Source organism: Zea mays, chromosome 6 (genome assembly GCF_902167145.1).
Source record: "Zea mays cultivar B73 chromosome 6, Zm-B73-REFERENCE-NAM-5.0, whole genome shotgun sequence".
In the NCBI taxonomy this organism is placed as follows: domain Eukaryota; kingdom Viridiplantae; phylum Streptophyta; class Magnoliopsida; order Poales; family Poaceae; genus Zea; species Zea mays.
Window position 1 is genome coordinate 179005250 of NC_050101.1, and position 24851 is coordinate 179030100.

Below are 24851 nucleotides of genomic sequence, written 5' to 3' on the forward strand. Positions count from 1 at the left end.
TAAAAAAGCCCGACTTTACCATCTTGGAGAGATCAGCCTTCGAAACAGTAGATTTCCCGAAGTCCAAGTGGCTGGGCTTGCTTGGCATGGCAATGCGATAATCATCTTCGGAATCAGTTTCCTCAATATCTTCTTCTTCTGCTTCAGCGATTGCTTGTTCTGCTTGTTCTGCATCATCATTAGGGATCTTTTCCGAAGTCACCAACCCGGATCGTTGCATGGCTTCGGAGATGGGAACAGTCTCCGAAGCTTCAGTTTCGCCCCCCTCACGCTCAACCCTGGCGGTAGAACGCACTCTGGCCATTTAATTATGAATTTGTGGAAATTTAATACTTTTTTCTTCCGAAGTTTTTTCTTCTGACGAAGCAGGCTTCAAACTGGAGCTTCGTTCGATTCCGACAGACAAGCTTCGGCGATGGTTAAAAATTTTGGCAGCAAAACAATGCAAATAGCAATGAATGTTGTGGTAACTTCACACCTACTCGTCTGTTTATATAGTACTACAGGTAAGAAGGCGAAGCACCAGGATTTTTACACCAGGCGGACACCCGCTCGCACTCGCTGCGTGGTGGACCGCAGAGACCAAACAGTAACTCTGCAAGGTGGGGCCGCTACGCGCTGGGAAATTGAATCGTTTCTCGACAACGAGCTCAGTGAAGGTGTTTTTTAGACCTTCGGCGCTCCGAAGCTTAAGAGACTTTTTTCACGGATCAAGCTCGTTACGAAAAACGATCTAGCACCACGAAAGGGGCTACTGTTGGATCTATGCTTCGTCGCCGAAGGTCTTCTAGGAAGAAGCGGCTTTCGGCTGAAGCTGTTTGTATGAGATGGCCGAAGGTTCCTCTTCATGAAGCTTCGGTATTACAAACCGACTTAAAGATAGAATGACCTTTTAGTCCATAAAGGTCTGAGTCAATGTTGTAAACTTTTATGAGGGGCATAATTGTAATTCCTCACAGACTGTGTCCTGTGCCTATAAATAGTGAACAGTATTCCTTTACTGTTCACGCATTCTGGTAATTACAATCGCATCTTTCGGGAACCAACCTTTGCCAAGGCAGAGGTATTATTGTGTTCAATGATTCAATACATTAAGTAAATATAATATAATTCGTCTATGATTTATTTACCCTTTTATACCCTTTATTTTATGTTATCTTATACAATCTATTGAAATTTTATTACGAAGACTTGAGCTTCGTAATTATATTCTCATCAACCTTCGTCCAAGGCTCATTATCCTCAAGGGAATAATGTTTCATGGACGAAGGACGTTAACATTTAACATTTTATGTTGCCTTGTTCTTAATTCATAGCATTTGAGAACAAGTCCCCAACACTTTCCTTGGATGTGCGAAGTTCTTCAACGTTTTTCTCTAAACGATTTATCCAGTATTCACTAATTCCTTGTTTAGCTTCGGCGACTGCACATTTCTCTTTAGCTTCGGCCAGTTGTTTCCAAAGGTTTTCAATCTCATTTTTCTGGGACTCAGCTTGAGCTTTAGAGTTAGCCTCGTCTTCTTTTATTTTGTTCATCAATGAAAATAATATTTTATCCTTCTCCAGACCTTCGTTCCGCAGTTCAATCACCTCAGAGCGAAGGTTGTTTAAAGCTATTGTGCACCCTTCATCTTCGGTATTTTTCTGAGCCCTAGGGGCGTTGCTAAGGATTAAGCCCTGCAAGAAAAATACAACATTTAGTATAAACAAATGAAGCAATACGTTTTTTATACAAAACTGATTTTCATACCTTTATACTATTGTATGCCAAGCTGTCAGCTAATTCATCTTTCGACAATACTGAGAGCCCATCTTCTAGTGTCGGGAATCCAAAGCTTCTACTCATCTCCCGGCAGACGGATATCTCTTTATTATCGGAAGACAATACAAAAAATCTTCCTCCCCGCTGCCATTGAACACTAGTGCCCCTTTCAGATATTTCAGTTTCTGGGCATAATGTTGAGCTTCTCGTTTTTCTTCCTTAGAAAGTTCTTTTCCCGAAGCATGGCGGATGATATAGTCAATACTCTCTTTTAGAGCTTCAGGAGCAGAAGTCATCCTTTCAGTCGAAATTTCTTTTGTGACCTTCCCTTCTTTTGTCACTTCTTCAATTTCGGTAGACTCTTTTTTAGTAGGCTTCGAAGGTCCAGTATTTATTTTAGCCTCAGTTGTTGCGGCCTCAACTTCTGTCTGCTTAGTATCAGCTTCAATTTGTACTTGGACAACCTCAGCAACCTTCTTTTTGGGAGCAGGGCATTTAGAATCTGTTGCTTCCAAAATATCTAATACATTCACCATCCTCTTCCTTCTGGGAGTTATGGCAGACCCTTTTTCTGTCTTCAGCATTATTGTTTCTATTGAAGGACTTAAAATCTCAGTCATCTTTGTTGCTTCTTCAGTTTTTGACTTTTCGGTCTTATCCTCGACAACCTTCGTTTCAGTCATCGCATTCGAAGGAGCCTTTGACATTGTAGCCGGCTTTTCAAACTTTTGCGTAGGAGGAGCAGGATCCTTCGGCTCAGAAGCTGAAGGTGTCTCCCCGCCAAACTCAGGCACTACGGCTGGTTCAATGTAGCGTGGTCGGTGGGTAAGGACCTTCAGTTTTTTACCCTTCGGCGCAGGCTCGCTTGGAGCAGCCGAAGCAGTAATCTTTCCAGAGGTTATATCCTTTCTCTTCTGCCCTTGTGGTGGGTACCGATAGTCAGGGTATACAAATCCAATAGCATCAAAAACTCTATTTAATCTTTTCTTTTTTCGGCTCCCGAAGGCCACAGATAGAGCATTGTCTTCAGATTTGGAATATGCTCCAAGTAATTCATCGCTAGTGTTTTCGATACACTTCAGCTAGTCATCATCTGGTTCGACAAATTTGTCCCCAAACCTGAAGGTGTACTTCAGTCGAACCAGGCCGCCTTCGCTAGGGTTAGAGATGGTTTCTTTTGGCATTTCCCAGTTATCTACAAGTGGCCATACCCTGAAGGCTATATGTTCTTGGAGTAAGTCTCTTGTCCCGATAAAGGAGCAGACTGTGCTGAAGGCCCTTTTGCAGGCTTCGGCTGCCTCGTCAACTTCAACTTTTGGCTTTCGAAGGCCGAAGCGAGACCAGATGGGGCGCATAATGATCTCCTTAATATCTTCTCTTACCTTCAAATCGTTTTTCACATAAAACCACTCTGTTATCCAAGCTCCGGGCCATCTCTTCCGAAACATTGGCACTGGGTAGCTTGCGCCAGAGCGAGCAACAAAGCTGTAGCACCCAAAATTGTTATGATATTGTTCCTTACCCCAAGGCTTCGTCTCATACGAAAGTTCGTGCATACTGCAAAAACATCTCGCGCTTCGCTCTAGACCTTGACTCTCACAGCCCAGACGAAGATCCCCATCCTGATAATAGCTTCGGGAGAAATCTGGTGAAGGAAAATCTCATATGTCTTTAAAACTTCAACCACAAATCTGCTCAGCGGGAACCGAAGTCCAGCTTTGAAGAAGCTTCGGTAGATCACAACTTCGTTCTCTTCGGTAGCAGGAACGACCCTATCTGTGTCAGCCCTCACAATAGACATATCTCGAAAATACCTTCCTCTCATATTATCAAGATGGCTCTGTTTGATAGTTGATTTCCCGAAGACTGTATGACTTGGTCGCCAGGGCCGATCTTCGGAGTCTTCGCCTCCACTCTCCACGTCATAGCTGTCGCTATCATCAGTGTCTTCAGACAGGCCTTCCACTTAGTCATTTTCTCTGTGTTTGTTTTCGCTATTGACTCAACAAATCTAGCATTCTCTTCTTCAGTAAGCTTCGTCTCAACAACAGTTTTCTTGTCCTGAGACATCTTCTCTTCGAAGATGACGAAAACGTGTCCTTCAAGCGGAAGCTCAAAAGCTTAAAAGCTATCAAGCGCTAGTAAGCAAAAGTTGTAAAATTGAGAAAATAAGGCAAATCGCACAAGCAGTGTATCAAGCGCGGTTGGTGTGAGTTCCTATTTATACGCCCAGTGCGCTCCGAGTTGGAGGGCCCCGTCTTTCATTAACTGTTGCTATTCTAGCAAAGGGAAGGTGTTTTTTCGGACCTTCGGCTTAGGGCCTTCGTCCATGCCGCAATCTGAATTCGTCATTCTAACAAATTAATATTGCGAGGGGCTACTGTTGGGAGCCTTCGTCCTCCGAAGGTCCTCAAAAATATAATTTAACAATCTCTTCCAAGTATGATTTATGGACAGGTACCTTCGGACATGGTGATGACGAAGGCTGCTAATGAATCGTGACGAAGGTTGTTGTTAAACTGAAGCTACACGCAGAGAAGCTTCGGCTTAGTCGCAGAAAAATGAACCGACTTAAAGGGGAAAAAGCTATTTGGACCTCGATGAGTTACCTTAGAGTCATTAGAAAATGTAAGGGGCATGAATATAATTTCTCACAGTCTGTGTCCTGTGCCTATAAATAGGTGAATAGTACCCTCGTACTGTTCACGCGGACTTGGCATTCACTTTTGCGCCACGCTTGTATTTTCTTGTCTTCTGTCAAGGCAGAGGTACTTTTGTAATACATTATTGTACTTGCTTTTTTATGATTATATAATAAAGGATGGATTAATAATGTTATATGGTTATTTAATGTTGTTTGTTATATTTTACGTGCATCTTCTTTTGTTAATATTTGTTGAGATGATGAAGGTATGTCCTTCATTATCTTCGTCCAAAGACCATTAAATCCTGAAGGAAATAATGTTTCGAAAGACGAAGGTCTGTAACCATTAATGTTTTGTGTTGTCTTGTTTTTAATTCATAGCATTTGAAAATAAGTCCCCAACATATAGGGAAAACCAAAATAATAGCAACTTAAACGAAGAAAAAAAACTCATTATAAATCAAAGTGTGGCACCTTAAAATTGATTAAAAAGAACCGAAACCAAAGTTGAATGCCTTAAACTAGCCGTGTTGCGGTGGTGTCGGACGAAGAGGACGAGGCAGCGTTGGTGGAAGCGGCAGTATCGGTTGAAGAGGAGGAGGTGGCGTTCGAGGAAGCAGCTCCGTGGAGGCCATCCACTACTACTCGCCGTTGTTCGACTCGCTGGACATGAACTACGGTGCAAGATACAACGAGGACAGTATCGAGCGACACGCGGTGGAGCAGCAGCTATTGTCGTCGGAGATCCGCAACCTGTTGGCCGTGGTCAAGGAGCAGCTGGTGCCGACGTCAGCAACGCTGCTCGCACGTCGGTACTGGTGGTGATGGCCTGTCTACAGTTGAAAGGAAATGGTGCACAGTCGGACCTCACCTCAACTCTAGCAATTTTTATCACAATAAATATATCTTCGTGCGCCTTGCAGTAATCATGGTTATTATGAGACATATAATTTACGGTAATAATTAGACAAAGCAACAAATTATAACACTGGAAAATCAATGCGAAAGATTACATTACCATGAACGCAAGTATAAAATAGGACAATACTGTCTCTCCTACCAAGTCAGTTATCCTCATCTGGTTTGAGTGGCGTGATCTTTTAGTCATAAGATAAAAATTAAGTATGCATCAACTATATTGAAAATACAAATATATTATCTGTAACCAACTATATCATCTGTAACGAGACAAAGGACAAGCTCTGGGTCACCTACCTGAACCTTGCTGATTCCACGCATGGTACCTTTGTAAGCCAATAGAGAATGACCTAATCCCATACCCAGGTTTCTCAAAACAGTCAAGTCTGTTAGGTCAAGCTGTCAATGATACAACACGGTGGTTCATCAGTATAAGTACATACTAATGAGATGATAACTATAGTTGAAGATCCAATGTCGTATAGGTATCATGAATACAGGCACCAGGTTTTCATCCTGAGACCTCACGCTAGAAAAATAAAATTGAGGCATAAAATTGGATTAGCCACAATACCTGTAACCGGGATATTGGTAGTTTCATGCTTATACCAGATAATATAGAATTCACCTGACCTAAGTTGCCATCACTATTTTCAAAATCAATGGGGTTGATTTTATGAGGCATAGTGGAAGAACCAACTTCACCAGCCTTTGGTATCTGAAAAAAGAAAAGAATTTTGGAAGGTGCTGAAATTTAATAGGGAAGATAAAAACCAAAAGTCCAAAACCATCAATCTGTTTCCTTGCAGAACAAGTTTAATCCTCCCAAACTGTGGTGGCAACCGCTTTTACTTTACCTGCTTGAAGTAGCCTAATGATATATAGGACCACATGTCTCTATCAAAACCAGTCAACACATTGTTAAACTGGGTGAATAGGTTGAAGAGCTTTGATATGTAGTCATGAGGCTCGATCTGTAGAAGGGATAGAACCACATCAGAACCAACAACATTGATGGTTATTTTCTTCATCCATGTTTCCTTGGAAATAGCTGAATGAGTTGATCAATCATTCAATTCTATTCTGTTCATTATGAAAACTTAGCAAACTACTATCACTCTAAATCACCTTGATGCATCAAACAGAAAAACTTACAAAACATTAAGCCCCAATAAGTAATTGTCTCATATAGAAGCCCTTTGAGAGCTGTCTATGGAGAAGCTATGCATACCTTATTTTTCTTGTTGTATAACAGCAATAAAACATTATGGAAAAGGTGGTTTCATAAGTCATACCTGCCCATGAGTTCGAGCCAACATAGGGTAGCCTGAATTTTGTGTTGCCAAGGAACACATTGCTTTGCATAGATCGATCATGGCAGGGAACATAACTTTGTTTACCGCCTCTTTCAAAGCCAATGCATGCGATAGATTGTTAATATCTTCAGAGGTACAACCAGAATGGAAGAATTCCGACACCTGGAAACAAGTTCAAGATACCACTGAGCTTAAAGTCTAACCAGGAATAATTATTCCTAGACACAGTCATCGCTGAAAGCAACCCCCTTAAACAATGCCAAAATCAGAGCAATCCCGCTCCAATCTTTTAGGTCTGGCAGCAGAGAGATTGGAGCTACGCCAGGCGTGAAAACGGTCCGAAACCGATAAACACTAAGACTATTTTTGTTTTTTACTGGAAACGAAATTGAAAATGATAACTCTAAAAACGAAAATGACATTAGTAATTTAGAAAAACTGGAAATTAAAGTTTAATACTAAAAATACATTGTTTACGGTCGAAACCTAAAATGCATTGAAAGCGACCCTCTTCATGGAATGATCTACATTTTGTATAATAAATGTAAAATAAATATTTGGAGCATTACTCAGGATGAGTTCGTTACGTACCATGGCAAGTGTGACTATCATGATGCAATAGTACAATTAGAGGCTAGCTCAGCTGGACAACCGCGCAACTCTATTGGTAAATTTATCCACCATGACAATATAGCCAACCTACAACAAATGAATAAAGGTAATCCAGGATGAGTTCATTACGTACCAAGGTAAGTGTGACTATCATGATGCAATAGTACAATTAGAGGCTAGCTCAGCTGGACAACCGCGCAACTCTATTGGTAAATTTATCCACCATGACAATATAGCCAACCTACAACACATGAATAAAGGTAATATGAAATTCAAGGATAGGCTACATGATATACCTTAGTATCTTTCTCACTCATCATCCAGAACTGGACTGTCTTCGTTCTTCAATGGAACATAGGAGCTGCTCCGACACCTATTTCCTGTACTATAAGACAAAGAGATGGCTGGTAGTAGCACATAATAGATGGATGGTAGTAGCACAGAACAACCAATAGACTATATAGGCATACTTTACATAGGAACGACAAATAGATGGCTGGTAGTAGCACAGAACGACAAAGAGAAATAGTAGAAGTACCAAGGGAAGCAATGTTTCTGGTTTGTTCAGGCCTAGACTATATAGGCATGCTTTACACATCGCGAGTATGGTCCTCGCAACATTACACACATAGCATAGCTATGACCAAGCAAGAAAAGACATCTCTTGCAGTCAAGCACACAGCATAGCGCTGCCCATATCTTACAAGCATAAAACCATACGCTCTACACAGCAGGGGGAAGTTCTAACAGCAACCTAGATGAACTGGGATAGTTCCCAAAAGCGATCCTCAGTTCCCAAAAGTGATCCTCAGTTCCCAAAAGTGGGCCTCCATAGCCGGTGCTGCTCGTGTCCAAAAGCACTGCAACCAAAAAATGGTAGCAATCAATTAACAAGTTTTGGCAAGCATTGCAATCTCAAATATAATGTCTATGTTTTTTCCCGCACATCTCGACGGAAGATGCTATGAAGGCAAACCATTCGAAATCATTTGACTATCGATTTTTTGACTTGTTGATGTTTTAGCCTATTGACCTCTTTTCTGAAAACTTGCTAATTTCTAATTTGACCCGTATTGGTAGAAGGTTACACCATTTTCTCTTTTGTTTATATATTAGTTCAATGAACCGCATATGGACCTATTGTTAGTTTTAGAATGCTTATTTGAGATATCTGATGACCTGTGAGATTGCTTTGAATGTTGTTCCTGTACATCACAGTGTCCTAGCCAGCAAAAAGTAGTTATTGCAGTGCCATATTTAGACGTGGGTCGAAGAGCTATACAAAGTGGTTACTTCCTGTTGTTTGATTCTATTTATTAACTTGCAGTGAGATGTTCAATGAATGGACTCTGGAACTGAAAGCCATGGCTGATAGGATCATTAACATGAGGCAACAACTATTTGACGCGTTGAAATCCAGAGGTACTTGTTTCTGTCAACCGATGTTTTTCTACAAAATATGATTAAATGCTGTTTGCAAAGTAACTTAAGCCTTTGTCCATTACCATTTCTTTCATGGTCTTGTATTGCAACTCTTGGTGCAAATGTTTTTCTTTTGTCCTGGAATAATGTAGCTGCTTAAAGCAAGCTATGTAGCTACTGCTGCATCCAAGATCTCTTGGAGTCTTGGGTTATGAGCAACTATTGTAGAAAATAAGAGAACTCTCTTTTTACCTTCTCAGTTGATTTATCAAGAAATTGCATCTGACCTTAAAATAGTTATCAATCTGTGTGACTTCTTTGGGGGAGCACTATTAATCTGTACTTGGAATGTTTCTGTTGTTTATCTGAACTGAAAGGCTGTAATGTCACATTCTTTTTGCACCAGAAAAGAAATTATGATTATCGAGTCTCAACGTATTGTTCCTTTCTTTGGTCTTTCATTTTGGATTTTGGGTTATAGCACGATGGTACTCAGTCTCCTTAATAAAGTGCAGGAACCCCTGGAGATTGGAGCCATATCATTAAGCAAATTGGGGTTTAGGGTTGTGAAAGGGAATTAGGATTACACCTAGTTCCTAAATAATTTTGGTGGTTGAAATGCCCAACACAAATTATTGGACTAACTAGTTTGCCCAAGTTTATAGATTATACAGGTGTAAAAGGTTCACCCTCAGCCAATAAAAAGACCAAGTTTTGGATTCAATAAAGGAGCAAAGGGGCAACCGAAGGCACCCCTGGTCTGGCGCACCGGACTGTCCGGTGTGCCACCGGACAGTGAACAGTACCTGTCCGGTGCACCAGGGGACTCAGACTCAAACTCGCCACCTTCGGGAATTTCCAGGGCGACTCGGCTATAATTCACCGGACTGTCCGGTGTACACCGGACAGTGTCCGGTGCGCCAAGGGAGATCGACCTCAGGAACTCGCCAGCTTCGGGAAACTCCAACGGCTAGTCCGCTATAATTCACCGGACTGTCCGGTGTGCACCGGACTGTCCGGTGCGACTCCGAAGCAACGGTCATCTCCGCGCCAATGGCTCTCTGCCGCGCAATTAATGCGCGCTCTGCGCGCGCAGAAGTCAGAATCGCCCATGCTGGCACACCGGACATCAAACAGTACCTGTCCGGTGTGCACCGGACACCCAGGCGGGCCCACAAGTCAGAAGCTTCAACGGTCGAATCCAACGGCAGTGATGACGTGGCTGGGGGCACCGGACTGTCCGGTGTGCACCGGACTGTCCGGTGCGCCATCGAACAGACAGAACTCCCAACGGCCACATTTGGTGGTTGGGGCTATAAATACCCCAACCACCCCACCATTCATTGCATCCAAGTTTTCCACTTCTCAACTACTACAAGAGCTCTAGCATTCAATTCTAGACACACTAAAGAGATCAAATCCTCTCCAATTCCACACAAAGCCCTAGTGACTAGTGAGAGTGATTTGCCGTGTTCATTTGAGCTCTTGCGCTTGGATTGCTTCTTTTCTTTCTCACTTGTTCTTGAGATCACAACTCCATTGTAATCAAGGCAAGAGGCACCAATTGTGTGGTGGCCCTTGCGGGGAAGTTTTGTTCCCGGCTTTGATTTGAGAAGAAAAGCTCACTCGGTCCAAGGGATCGTTTGAGAGAGGGAAGGGTTGAAAGAGACCCGGCCTTTGTGGCCTCCTCAACGGGGAGTAGGTTTGCAAGAACCGAACCTCGGTAAAACAAATCTCCGTGTCTCACTTGCTTATTCGCTTGGGATTTGTTTTGCGCCCTCTCTCGCAGACTTGTTTCTTTATTACTAACGCTAACCCGGCTTGTAGTTGTGTTTATATTTGTAAATTTCAGTTTCGCCCTATTCACCCCCCCTCTAGGCGACTATCAATTGGTATCAGAGCCCGGTGCTTCATTAGAGCCTAACCGCTCGAAGTGATGTCGGGAGATCACGCCAAGAAGGAGATGGAGACCGGCGAAAAGCCCACTACAAGCCAAGGGAGCACTTCATCGGAAGAGTCCCGCACCAAGAGGAAGGAGAAGAAGAAGATCTCCTCCAACAAAGGGAAGGAGAAGAAATCTTCTTCTCATCACAAAGAGAAGAAGGAAAAATCTTCTTCCCACAAGCCGCATCGGAGCGGTGACAAGCACAAGAGGATGAGGAAGGTGGTCTACTACGAGACCGACACTTCATCACCTTCCACCTCCGGCTCCGACGCGGCATCCGTCACTTCTAAGCGCCAAGAGCGCAAGAAGTATAGTAAGATTCCCCTACGCTACCCTCGCATTTCAAAGCATACACCTTTACTTTCCGTCCCATTAGGCAAACCACCAACTTTTGATGGTGAAGATTATGCTAGGTGGAGCGATTTAATGCGATTTCATCTAACCTCGCTCCACAAAGGTATATGGGATGTTGTTGAGTTTGGTGCGCAGGTACCGTCAGTAGGGGATCAAGACTATGATGAGGATGAGGTGGCCCAAATCGAGCACTTCAACTCACAAGCCACAACAATTCTCCTCGCCTCACTAAGTAGAGAGGAATATAACAAAGTACAAGGGTTGAAGAACGCCAAGGAGGTTTGGGATGTACTCAAAACCGCGCACGAGGGAGACGAGCTCACCAAGATCACCAAGCGGGAAACGATCGAGGGGGAGCTCGGTCGGTTCCGGCTTCACAAAGGAGAGGAGCCACAACACATGTACAACCGGCTCAAGACTTTGGTGAACCAAGTGCGCAACCTCGGGAGCAAGAAGTGGGACGATCACGAAGTGGTAAATGTTATTTTAAGATCTCTCATTTTTCTTAATCCCACTCAAGTTCAATTGATTCGTGGTAATCCTAGATATACTAAAATGACCCCCGAGGAAGTTATCGGGCATTTTGTAAGTTTTGAGTGCATGATAGAAGGCTCGAGGAAAATCAACGAGCTTGGCGACTCATCCGAAGCCCAACCCGTTGCATTCAAGGCAACGGAGGAGAAGAAGGAGGAGTCTACACCAAGTCGACAACCAATAGACGCCTCCAAGCTTGACAATGAGGAGATGGCGCTCGTCATCAAGAGCTTCCGCCAAATCCTCAAACAAAGGAGGGGGAAAGACTACAAGTCCCACTCCAAGAAGGTTTGCTACAAATGTGGTAAGCCCGGTCATTTTATTGCTAAATGTCCTATATCTAGTGACAGTGATCGAGGCGACGACAAGAAGGGGAGAAGAAAGGAGAAGAAAAGGTACTACAAGAAGAAGGGCGGCGATGCCCATGTTTGTCGGGAATGGGATTCCGACGAGAGCTCAAGCGACTCCTCCGACGACGAGGACGCCGCCAACATCGCCGTCACCAAGGGACTTCTCTTCCCCAACGTCGGCCACAAGTGCCTCATGGCAAAGGACGGCAAAAAGAAGAAGGTTAAATCCAACTCCTCCACTAAATATGAATCGTCTAGTGATGATAATGCTAGTGATGAGGAGGATAATTTGCGTATTCTCTTTGCCAATCTTAACATGGAGCAAAAAGAAAAACTAAATGAATTGATTAGTGCTATTCATGAAAAGGATGACCTTTTGGACTCCCAAGAGGATTGTCTAATTAAAGAAAACAAGAAACATGTTAAGGTTAAAAAGGCTTATGCTCTAGAAGTAGAAAAATGTGAAAAATTGTCTAGTGAGCTAAGCACATGCCGTGAGATTATTGACAACCTTAGGAATGAAAATGCTAGTTTAAATGCTAAGGTTGATTCTCATGTTTGTAATGTTTCAATTCCCAATCCTAGAGATGATAATGTTGATTTACTTGCTAGGATTGATGAGTTGAATGCTTCTCTTACTAGCCTTAGATTAGAGAATGAAAATTTGATTGCTAAGGCTAAAGATTTTGATGTTTGCAAAGTTACAATTACCGATCTTAGAGATAAGAATGATATACTTCGTGCTAAGATTGTTGAACTCAATTCTTGCAAACCATCTACATCTACCATTGAGCATGTCACTATTTGTACTAGATGTAGAAATATTGATATTGATGCTATTAATGATCATATGGCTTTAATTAAACAACAAAATGATCATATAGCAAAACTAGATGCTAAAATTGTCGAGCACAACTTAGAAAATGAGAAATTTAAATTTGCTCGTAGCATGCTCTATAATGGGAGACGCCCTGGCATCAAGGATGGCATTGGCTTCCAAAGGGGAGACAATGTCAAACTTAATGCCCCTCTTAAGAACTTGTCTAACTTTGTTAAGGGCAAGGCTCCCATGCCTCAGGATAACGAGGGCTACATTTTGTACCCTGTCGGTTATCCCGAGAGCAAAATTAGGAAAATTCATTCTAGGAAGTCTCACTCTGGCCCTAATCATGCTTTTATGTATAAGGGTGAGACATCTAGCTCTAGGCAACCAACCCATGCCAAGTTGCCTAGAAAGAAAACTCCTATTGCATCAAATGATCATGATATTTCATTTAAAACTTTTGATGCTTCTTATGTGCTTACAAGCAAATCCGGCAAGGTAGTTGCCAAATTTGTTGGGGGCAAACACAAGGGCTCCAAGACTTGTGTTTGGGTACCCAAAGTTCTTGTTTCTAATGCCAAAGGACCCAAAACAGTTTGGGTACCTAAAGTCAAGAACTAAATTTGTTTTGTAGGTTTATGCATCCGGGGGCTCAAGTTGGATACTCGACAGCGGGTGCACAAACCACATGACCGGGGAGAAAAGGATGTTCTCCTCATATGAGAAAAACCAAGATCCCCAACGAGCTATCACATTCGGGGATGGAAATCAAGGTTTGGTCAAAGGATTGGGTAAAATTGCTATATCTCCTGACCATTCTATTTCCAATGTTTTTCTTGTAGATTCTTTAGATTACAACTTGCTTTCTGTTTCCCAATTATGTCAAATGGGCTACAACTGTCTTTTTACTGATGTAGGTGTCACTGTCTTTAGAAGAAGTGATGACTCAATAGCATTTAAGGGTGTGTTAGAGGGTCAGCTATACTTAGTAGATTTTGATAGAGCTGAGCTCGACACATGCTTAATTGCTAAGACTAACATGGGTTGGCTCTGGCACCGCCGACTAGCCCATGTTGGAATGAAGAATCTTCATAAGCTTCTAAAGGGAGAGCACATTTTAGGACTAACCAATGTTCATTTTGAGAAAGACAGGATTTGTAGCGCATGCCAAGCAGGAAAGCAAGTTGGCTCTCATCATCCGCATAAGAACATAATGACGACCGACAGGCCACTGGAGCTCCTACACATGGATCTATTCGGCCCGATCGCTTACATAAGCATCGGCGGGAGTAAGTACTGTCTAGTTATTGTGGATGATTATTCTCGCTTCACTTGGGTATTCTTTTTGCAGGAAAAATCTCAAACCCAAGAGACCTTAAAGGGATTCTTGAGACGGGCTCAAAATGAGTTCGGCTTAAGGATCAAGAAAATTAGAAGCGATAACGGGACGGAGTTCAAGAATTCTCAAATTGAAGGCTTCCTTGAGGAGGAGGGCATCAAGCATGAGTTCTCTTCTCCCTACACGCCACAACAAAATGGTGTAGTGGAGAGGAAGAATAGAACTCTATTGGACATGGCAAGGACCATGCTTGATGAGTACAAGACTTCGGATCGGTTTTGGGCCGAGGCGGTCAACACCGCTTGCTACGCCATCAACCAGTTATATCTTCACCGAATCCTCAAGAAGACATCGTATGAACTCCTAACCGGTAAAAAGCCCAACATTTCATATTTTAGAGTCTTTGGTAGCAAATGCTTTATTCTTGTTAAAAGAGGTCGAAAATCTAAATTTGCTCCTAAGACTGTAGAAGGCTTTTTACTTGGTTATGACTCAAACACAAGGGCATATAGGGTCTTTAACAAGTCCACTGGACTAGTTGAAGTCTCATGTGACGTTGTGTTTGATGAAACTAACGGCTCTCAAGTAGAGCAAGTTGATCTTGATGAGATAGGTGATGAAGAGGCTCCATGCATCGCATTAAGGAACATGTCCATTGGGGATGTGTGTCCTAAGGAATCCGAAGAGCCTCCAAATGCACAAGATCAACCATCCTCCTCCATGCAAGCATCTCCACCAACTCAAAATGAGGAAGAGGCTCAAGTCGATGAAGAAGAAGATCAATCAAATGAGCCACCTCAAGATGATGGCAATGATCAAGGGGGAGATGCAAATAATCAAGAAAAGGAGGATGAGCAAGAACCAAGGCCGCCACACCCAAGAGTCCACCAAGCAATCCAAAGAGATCACCCCGTCGACACCATCCTCGGCGACATTCATAAGGGGGTAACTACTAGATCTCGGGTTGCTCATTTTTGTGAACATTACTCTTTTGTTTCCTCTATTGAGCCACACAGGGTAGAGGAAGCTCTCCAAGATTCGGATTGGGTGGTGGCAATGCAAGAGGAACTCAACAACTTCACTAGAAATGAGGTATGGCATTTAGTTCCACGTCCTAACCAAAATGTTGTAGGAACCAAATGGGTCTTCCGCAACAAGCAAGATGAGCATGGTGTGGTGACAAGGAACAAAGCTCGACTCGTGGCCAAAGGGTATTCACAAGTCGAAGGTTTGGATTTCGGTGAAACCTATGCACCCGTAGCTAGGCTTGAGTCAATTCGCATATTATTGGCCTATGCTACTTACCATGGCTTTAAGCTCTATCAAATGGACGTGAAAAGTGCCTTCCTCAACGGACCAATCAAGGAAGAGGTCTATGTTGAGCAACCTCCCGGCTTTGAAGACAGTAAGTATCCTAACCATGTCTATAAGCTCTCTAAGGCGCTTTATGGGCTCAAACAAGCCCCAAGAGCATGGTATGAATGCCTTAGAGATTTTCTTATTGCCAATGGATTCAAAGTCGGAAAAGCCGATCCTACACTCTTTACTAAAACTCTTGAAAATGAATTGTTTGTATGCCAAATTTATGTTGATGATATTATATTTGGGTCTACTAACGAGTCTACATGTGAAGAGTTTAGTAGGATCATGACACAGAAGTTCGAGATGTCTATGATGGGGGAGTTGAAGTATTTTCTAGGATTCCAAGTGAGGCAACTCCAAGAAGGCACCTTCATCAGCCAAACAAAGTACACTCAAGACATTCTAACCAAGTTTGGGATGAAGGATGCCAAACCCATCAAGACACCCATGGGAACAAATGGGCATCTCGACCTCGACACGGGAGGTAAGTCCGTGGATCAAAAGGTATACCGGTCGATGATAGGTTCTTTACTCTATTTATGTGCATCTCGACCGGATATTATGCTTTCCGTATGCATGTGTGCAAGATTCCAAGCCGACCCTAAGGAAGCTCACCTTACGGCCGTGAAACGAATCTTGAGATATTTGGCTTATACTCCTAAGTTTGGGCTTTGGTATCCTAGGGGATCCACATTTGATTTGATTGGTTATTCGGATGCCGATTGGGCGGGGTGCAAAATCAATAGGAAGAGCACATCGGGGACTTGCCAGTTCTTGGGAAGATCCTTGGTGTCTTGGGCTTCAAAGAAGCAAAATTCGGTCGCTCTTTCCACCGCCGAAGCCGAGTACATTGCCGCAGGCCATTGTTGCGCGCAATTGCTTTGGATGAGGCAAACCCTGCGGGACTACGGTTACAAATTAACCAAAGTTCCTTTACTATGTGATAATGAGAGTGCAATCAAAATGGCCGACAACCCCGTCGAGCATAGCCGCACTAAGCACATAGCCATTCGGTATCATTTTCTTAGGGATCACCAACAAAAGGGAGATATCGAGATTTCTTACATTAACACTAAAGATCAATTAGCCGATATCTTTACCAAGCCTCTTGATGAGCAATCTTTTACCAGACTTAGGCATGAGCTCAATATTCTTGATTCTAGAAATTTCTTTTGCTAGCTTGCACACATAGCTCATTTGAATACCTTTGATTATATCTCTTTTATATGCTATGACTAATGTGTCTTCAAGTCTATTTCAAACCAAGTCATAGGTATATTGAAAGGGAATTGGAGTCTTCGGCAAAGTCAAAGGCTTCCACTCCGTAACTCATACTTCGCCATCACTCCAAGCATCTCTCTATTCTTTGGGGAGAAATGAGAATTCAAAGCAAAAGGACTTCGTCTTTGGTATAATCTTAACTCATTTACTTATGACCAAAGGGGAAGATAGCACTTCGAGGGCTCTAATGATTCCGTTTTTGGCGATTCATGCCAAAAAGGGGGAGAAAGGAGCCCAAAGCAAAAGGACCGCACCACCACCAATTTCAAAAACTTAGTGCTTTCCAAAAGTATTTTTCAATTGGTATCCTATTGTGTTCAAAAGGAAAAGAAAATTAGTTTTTCAAAAATATATATCAAAACCCTCTTGAACACTAAGAGGTGGATCTCCTTTAGGGGGAGTTTTGTTTAGTCAAAAGAAAAGCATTTGAAACAGGGGGAGAAAATTTCAAATCTTGAAAATGCTTTACAAAAATCTTATTCATTTACCTTTGACTATTTGCAAAAGATCTTCGAAATGGATTTACAAAAAGAATTTGCAAAAACAAAACATGTGGTGCAAACGTGGTCCAAAATGCTAAATAAAGAAAGAAACATTCCATGCATATCTTGTAAGTATTTATATTGGCTCAATTCCAAGCAACCTTTACACTTACGTTATGTAAACTAGTTCAATTATGCACTTCTATATTTGCTTTGGTTTGTGTTGGCATCAATCACCAAAAAGGGGGAGATTGAAAGGGAATTAGGCTTACACCTAGTTCCTAAATAATTTTGGTGGTTGAAATGCCCAACACAAATTATTGGACTAACTAGTTTGCCCAAGTTTATAGATTATATAGGTGTAAAAGGTTCACCCTCAGCCAATAAAAAGACCAAGTTTTGGATTCAATAAAGGAGCAAAGGGGCAACCGAAGGCACCCCTGGTCTGGCGCACCGGACTGTCCGGTGTGCCACCGGACAGTGAACAGTACCTGTCCGGTGCACCAGGGGACTCAGACTCAAACTCGCCACCTTCGGGAATTTCCAGGGCGACTCGGCTATAATTCACCGGACTGTCCGGTGTACACCGGACAGTGTCCGGTGCGCCAAGGGAGATCGACCTCAGGAACTCGCCAGCTTCGGGAAACTCCAACGGCTAGTCCGCTATAATTCACCGGACTGTCCGGTGTGCACCGGACTGTCCGGTGCGACTCCGAAGCAACGGTCATCTCCGCGCCAACGGCTCTCTACCGCGCAATTAATGCGCGCTCTGCGCGCGCAGAAGTCAGAATCGCCCATGCTGGCACACCGGACATCAAACAGTACCTGTCCGGTGTGCACCGGACACCCAGGCGGACCCACAAGTCAGAAGCTTCAACGGTCGAATCCAACGGCAGTGATGACGTGGCTGGGGGCACCGGACTGTCCGGTGTGCACCGGACTGTCCGGTGCGCCATCGAACAGACAGAACTCCCAACGGCCACATTTGGTGGTTGGGGCTATAAATACCCCAACCACCCCACCATTCATTGCATCCAAGTTTTCCACTTCTCAACTACTACAAGAGCTCTAGCATTCAATTCTAGACACACTAAAGAGATCAAATCCTCTCCAATTCCACACAAAGCCCTAGTGACTAGTGAGAGTGATTTGCCGTGTTCATTTGAGCTCTTGCGCTTGGATTGCTTCTTTTCTTTCTCACTTGTTCTTGAGATCACAACTCCATTGTAATCAAGGCAAGAGGCACCAATTGTGTGGTGGCCCTTGCGGGGAAGTTTTGTTCCCGGCTTTGATTTGAGAAGAAAAGCTCACTCGGTCCAAGGGATCGTTTGAGAGAGGGAAGGGTTGAAAGAGACCCGGCCTTTGTGGCCTCCTCAACGGGGAGTAGGTTTGCAAGAACCGAACCTCGGTAAAACAAATCTCCGTGTCTCACTTGCTTATTCGCTTGGGATTTGTTTTGCGCCCTCTCTCGCAGACTCGTTTCTTTATTACTAACGCTAACCCGGCTTGTAGTTGTGTTTATATTTGTAAATTTCAGTTTCGCCCTATTCACCCCCCCTCTAGGCGACTATCAGGTTGCCTAGCACCAACTGTCCTATACTACATGCAATTGGAACACTTGGAAGCATATATCTCATAAAGTTGTAGGGGAGAATTGGACATACCATTACTCAGCATCAACGTCTGCGGAACCAGCAGCATCGTCATCTCCTGTGCCATCATCTCTAAAAAGTTTCTTGGCAACCTTCTTGGAAGGCGATGTGCGAGACCTATGTAAAGTTTGGTCCCATGGCATGCATGCAAAAGTGATGACATGATATGGGAATAACAGGGTAGGTAGATTGTTTGGCATGAAGCTAACCTTTTTCCAGTAACACTTTTATGAGTCTTATTTGTAGACCCATCTAGCACACTGTAAGCAGCTCCTGATGGTGTCTGCATGTTAGGCGGAGTAGTGATAATCTCTGTTCCTAGCAGTAGATTGGCTCCTTGATGTGGGGCTGTCTGTAAATCACACTGCAACGAAAAGACATGTCTAAGGCTTGTTTCTTACTGTATACGGAAGGAGAACATTGCTCTATACTGTAAGTAGCTATTTTTTTCCCAATTAGTACAATAGCGAACCTTGGCGCTAGACGAAACTTTGTGACTCTCTGGTGTCAGCGACGGCTCGCGGATGAAGGCAGCCCCCTTGTTTTGTGCGACACCTGATCCTTGTCCTGCTGCGGAGTTAGCAGACAGACAAAAAAATAGGTTAGAGCCAGAAGAGTTGCAGTTGATGGGGAGAGGGCGCAGTGAAAAGACCTACACTCAAAAAGAAACATACTCAGTCAGAAGGGGGGAATGCTTGTTCTGTAGATGGAAAAAATGACTCTAAACTGTAATACTATGGCCTAAACGCTAGCATGGCTTGTCCCAGTGTAATACTGTCGAGTCTTTAATATGGGTGGAACATATTCTGAAAATCTACCCGAGCTATAATGCAGTGGTTGCTTCAAGTAATTTTCCGAGATAGACACCAGTTCTGTGCGCAGTATGTGCGCAGCATGTGGTGTTCTTGACAAATGATGCATAGTAACCTCTTTTTAGCATATGTTCTGCTGAGTTCGCGGTGTAGTTTGTGCAGCATCTGAGCAGTGTATAAGTTTAGTCCTTTTTCCATATGCATAAATCATTACTCAGTTTGACCAGGTTAGTTTCAATCAGCGTAGTTTCATGAATTTTTTTGTATTTTTTTATAAAGCTGCCTATTTTCAGTTGAGCACAGTGCCAGTTTGTGTATATCTGGCAGACTCTGCAGTCTGTGTCGTTTCTGCCTTAGGTGACTCGTCATATACAGGTAGAACAGAATGGAAATAAACAAGCAGAGAAAACAAAGCATTAGTTTCATTCCTAATTTAGCACAAACTAACGTACATAGCTCGACTAAACATGTACGATAAGCTTTACCTTGCGAAAGTATGGTCGACGATGGCTGTGAGGACGATGTAGCTGGAAGTATGTTGCCACCATCAATTTCCGCGTTTATAGCATTCACTTGGAAGGAAACAGTGCTATAAATAATTGTGCTTTCGGTGAAGCTAACATTCCACTCGAAAGACTTTTCCAGTAGATTTGTAATTTCTCTTGGAATGAAACCGGGTGGATTAGTCGAGATGAGGGCGTCCACATTTTTTTTAATGAGGCGCTGCGCCATTCGTCCAAAGAAGATAAACTCGGCGGTGTCAGTATCGTCTTCAGCAGTGAGGGATATTTTGTACCTGCACAGAGTGGTTTGATTGTTGGACATCACAAATCATGAAATTTGTAGACGGTGAAACCCTTAGTTCAATTTACTTCTAAATACTGCAGTAGACACTAAAGGTCTCCTTTAGTAGCCATAGTTTGCTTTCACGGCTTTTCTTTCAGCTATATCACCAGAACAAGCACGCTTGCAAAAACTGGCATAGGCTATTCTACACAGAAATTGATGAAACCGAAGTTTCTCAGTGATGTAAATGGACATTGATGAAACTATGATGTGTCGCTAACAATCTCTTTTCTAATGCAGATCTGAATTAAACTGCAAGATATCAGGGCAGATGGACATGTCTCGAATGGAGACGTTGTATCATGCTGACAAGGAGAAGACCGAAGCACTTATCCTGGAGCTAGCTGGTCGTGTGGCTTCATCATGTAATCAGCAAATCAGGAAACTCCAGTGGAGGTGTAAGGTCTCCCATCAAATCTCCAGTCAGCTCACCAACACAAAAGGGTGCTGCAATCACACCGTTGTTGTGCAAAACAAACAATTTGCCACTGATTCTCACCCAAGAGGACCAGGATATGCTAAGGGGTGTTAAGTACAGGAAATTTGTTCCAGGAATAAGCAAAAGCCAAGAGTTTGACACAAAGTCAAGTCACAGCAAACAGAGCAGTTTGAGCAAGAGCAGCGGCCACTCTCGGGCCAGCGGCAGCAGAAAAGACTTGTTCCCAGCACTAAACTTCACTAAAGGTAAGATACTCTAACTGCACAAGCCACATACTGGACAATCTCCATCATAGCAACTCTTGTGGTGATTTTTACATCTTTTTTATTATTTACTTGCAAACTGCAATATGCAACTGAAAGAGGTAAAGTTGGTCTGCGTCTATCATGTTCAGTGTGTTTAGTTTGGAACGCCCCTTTAGAGATTTCACTGTTTCAAACAAATTCCTGTTGGGTATGGTTTGGGTCGGCTCGGGTTCATCTGTGATGCAGGGAGACCAAAACGAAAAAAATTCTTCTCTTTCAGGCGTAAAGAGTATTTTAACGAGGCCCCTGACACCCAGCTAACAGGTACAATTTGACAGCGCCTCCCCCCCAAAAGTGACTTTTGTTGTGTTCTATAGGCTAGAGCTAATAATACAAAGTTGTGATGTCCCACAGCAAATTTCCCCTAAGGGAATATCTAGGCCTTTTGCTCAAGCAAACTGCTGAGAGAGCAACTAAAATAAAAGATATGTGGGTAGAGAAAGCTAAAATTAAACCACCTAGTCTCATGGAAATAGTATAAGTCGGGTAGCATGAATGCATTTAGCAGAAACGATCTTGTGCAGGACAAAATTTTCAAGCTAATCATTCTTAAGTACTTATCCTTATATCTTTGCTTTTCAGTGTGCGGACATCCATATCGATGCAGTTCTTTCCACGCTTCTTGTTGCTGTTTTTTTGGTTTTCCAGATCTACTTCTGTGAGGCAAAAACTGTTTCTTTCAGTATCCTGTAAGAACCTAAAAACTGTGAGGCACATGAACCTACCTGCCAAATCCTGTAAGAACCTAATATTTCTTTCAGTATCTTGTATCATAGAGAGGCTGTTAGTAATAATATACCATGGACAAAAACTAAACAACGATCCTTTATTGTATTACAACATTGCAATTTTAATATGTGGTTAGCTGAGAAAATCAACACTATCAATACTTATATCATCCGTGTATCAAACTTCTTTTTTCTGACTGAACTATTGATTAACTAACGACACATTTGTGGCGCTTTATGACTTATGCTTTACCAGGCTTCTCATATTTGGCTTTCTCTGCTACGGCAGCATTCATGCAGCACCTGATTTTATATTTTTGGAACCATTTTGAGGTAAGTTAGTGTCTCATTTATGTGTGTTTTGCATTTCTTTATCTAATGCTTGTTGCTCCCTCCGGCGCAAAACAGTGACCTTATAGGTCTTGGCATGGGAATTTTTAAGGAGCGAAAAAGGTTTGGTGCGCAGGAAAAAAAAGCAGAGATATAGGTAACAGTGTTTTAAGGCCTCGCCTAGGTGACGCCTAGGCGTCCAGGTGATCTAGCAGGACCCTAACAAAAACGGGAGAAACGTATAAGAGCTGACCTTGGGGTAGGCGATCCTATGTTGTCACAGGAATTATTGGTGCACTTGTATGTGTCACCATGCGGTTTGGTTGTCCTAAGGCATTTTTTGCATGCGTTGTACCACCATGAGCTATCAATCTTGAGCACCTTTACGATGACAAGCCATTCCTTCTTCTGTAAACAATGTAATCGAAGTAAACAGTGTCAACCTGTGATAAACCTTAGGACTGCAAGATTTAGCCGAGCAGAGGGACCTCACCTTATTTTCAAAATGATGGAGGTACTTAATATCCTTGAGCTTCTTATGTTCAGGAACTGCAATTACTGTACTCTCAGCAGCTGCTTTGCCCTGATCCCAAATGACAGGGAGGTGGTTGGTTTCAGCACTGTTTAGGCACGCCAGTTTAGGAATGACAGTAATCAGATTTGGTGAGGAAGACAACTGAAAATTGTATGTCTGAAAACCCAGAATGAGTAAGTTACCTAGCTCTGAGAGCGTTTACTTCCGGGACCGGTGCATTTATGTACTACTTGCATGATGATCCTCCCGATAAAGACACGTTATCTAAAATACAATGGAACCTTTCAGATGCTCATGCATATTAGCAGCGCAACCAAAGGGATGTAGTAGACTTACCAGCGTAGCTCCTCACGAGAGTGCCAACAAATATTATGATCTGTGGTGAGGATTCACTGTCCCTGTGGACCTGTTCAGCTGGGAAAGTCGTGGCCCGCTCGCCCCAAAGCACAACATCAACGGTTGGCCCGGTATCCCTGTTGGAGTGAAGAACAACGAGTTTACAAATAAATTGATCATTGTATCGTGTTAGGTGTGGACATCACAAAGTAACAAAAGTCATGAACTGTGCGTCTAGAGCTTCAAAATAGTTGCTTGTTTAAATGGTCAATGGTAGCTGAAGCTGTTTAGTAATCTTTTATATGAGCACACAACGTGTATGGTATGCCCATGTAGTAAAGGAAACTTTGGCTGAGTAGGATAAATGATCTCTTCTAAGGTACATTGCAATGAAGTATGGTCAAGTGAAGACATAGGTAGTTTAGAACCAGTTTTCCTCTGCAAGGAAGATGGCATTTTTATTTCCCGCTATGGGCAACTTGTCTGTAGCATATCCCCTGCATGATCTGTGGACATAGTGTCTGCTGAGTTTTTGGACGCAAATTGACCTCCCACATGATGTAATGGCGTTCTTACTGTCTCGGTGCATTTACCTTTCATCTATTCACTTGAGCGTATGGACAACTTTGCTAGTGTGGAGAACGAGAAGTGTTAATCTGTGGTCTAGGTTGAGGTTGTTCACAGGTTCATTGCTATGTTGTTGCAAACAAAATCAGACTACATATATGTATGTGGCACCCAAAAGGAATGTGTAGTAGGATAGGAATGCACAGGGTACCTTGCATTGCTTATAGTGACTGTTCTCTTCATAACCTCAGCCTGTCGTCCCCTTGTGTGTAGTGATGAAACACGGGAGATCACGCTGACAACACCGAGCACATCTACCATAGAGATGGCGAGGGCATTAACACTGTATTCATGTCACCTATAACATGTAAACTACTATGCGCAGAAGGTTACTAGTGAAATATTCTTTGTAGTCCACGCGCGGTTGGAGCTGGTCTATGGGAGTGAGGTTATATGTGCAAACCGGAAAAGCAGGGGGGATCTGGAGGACAACCTCAACCGTAGTCCACTTTGTAAAGCTGATCATGTTGCAGTTTTCTACCGGTTTGTAGAATCTGTTAGCTTTCCTGACTAAGAAATACTTCAAGTTGTATATCCCTCCCTCATCGAGCAGCGCACTGAACTGTTGGCACAAAGGAGGATAGATCTGGGCATGTATGCTGTTTCCCTAACAAAAGGAGGTAACATTTTAAGCAACACGCACGAATTGCATAGAACACTGTACAGAAGGACTGCATAGAACATTGTATAGCATGTTGGCTAAGCTGGTGGTTACTATGCATGCACAAGTATTAGACCAGTATAAAGATGGATCTACCTCTTCATCAAGCAAAACAAGATCAGTATGCAAGAGCCTACTGTCATCCTGAGGATCAAGGAATTCCCAAAGCCTAGAGACACGCAAACACAAGGTGCGAGAGCAGTCTCCAACCATAAGGCTAGGAATGAGTATGTCCCCCATCTGCAGTAATGAAATAGAGGTCAGTCATTTCCAGCAAAATAAGCAACCAATAAACACTACACCCGATGCTGACAAAGGCAGTACGCTTACAAAAAAATATTTAGGATAGGAGAAACATGCCAGGTAAAGTTAGGTCAACATCATTGATTAGGCATCTACCACAGATGTTGTATGACAAGATCCATTGGAGCATGCA

General features: G+C 42.9%; 1 protein-coding gene and 1 pseudogene across 1 annotated transcript; both read right to left on the bottom strand.

Annotated features, from left to right (window-relative positions):
- Window positions 1–5561: 5561 nt before the first annotated feature.
- Window positions 5562–7569, bottom strand: LOC103631651 (adenylosuccinate lyase). Its single transcript, XM_008652513.1, has 5 exons — window positions 7549–7569; window positions 6725–6802; window positions 6182–6298; window positions 5899–6042; window positions 5562–5723 (listed from the first exon to the last, which is right to left on the bottom strand). The coding sequence occupies exons 1-5, from the start codon at window positions 7567–7569 to the stop codon at window positions 5562–5564; spliced, it is 522 nt and encodes a 173-aa protein (XP_008650735.1).
- A 425-nt stretch (window positions 7570–7994) lies between these two features.
- LOC109940149 (uncharacterized) lies at window positions 7995–24228 on the bottom strand (annotated as a pseudogene).
- Window positions 24229–24851: the final 623 nt, after the last annotated feature.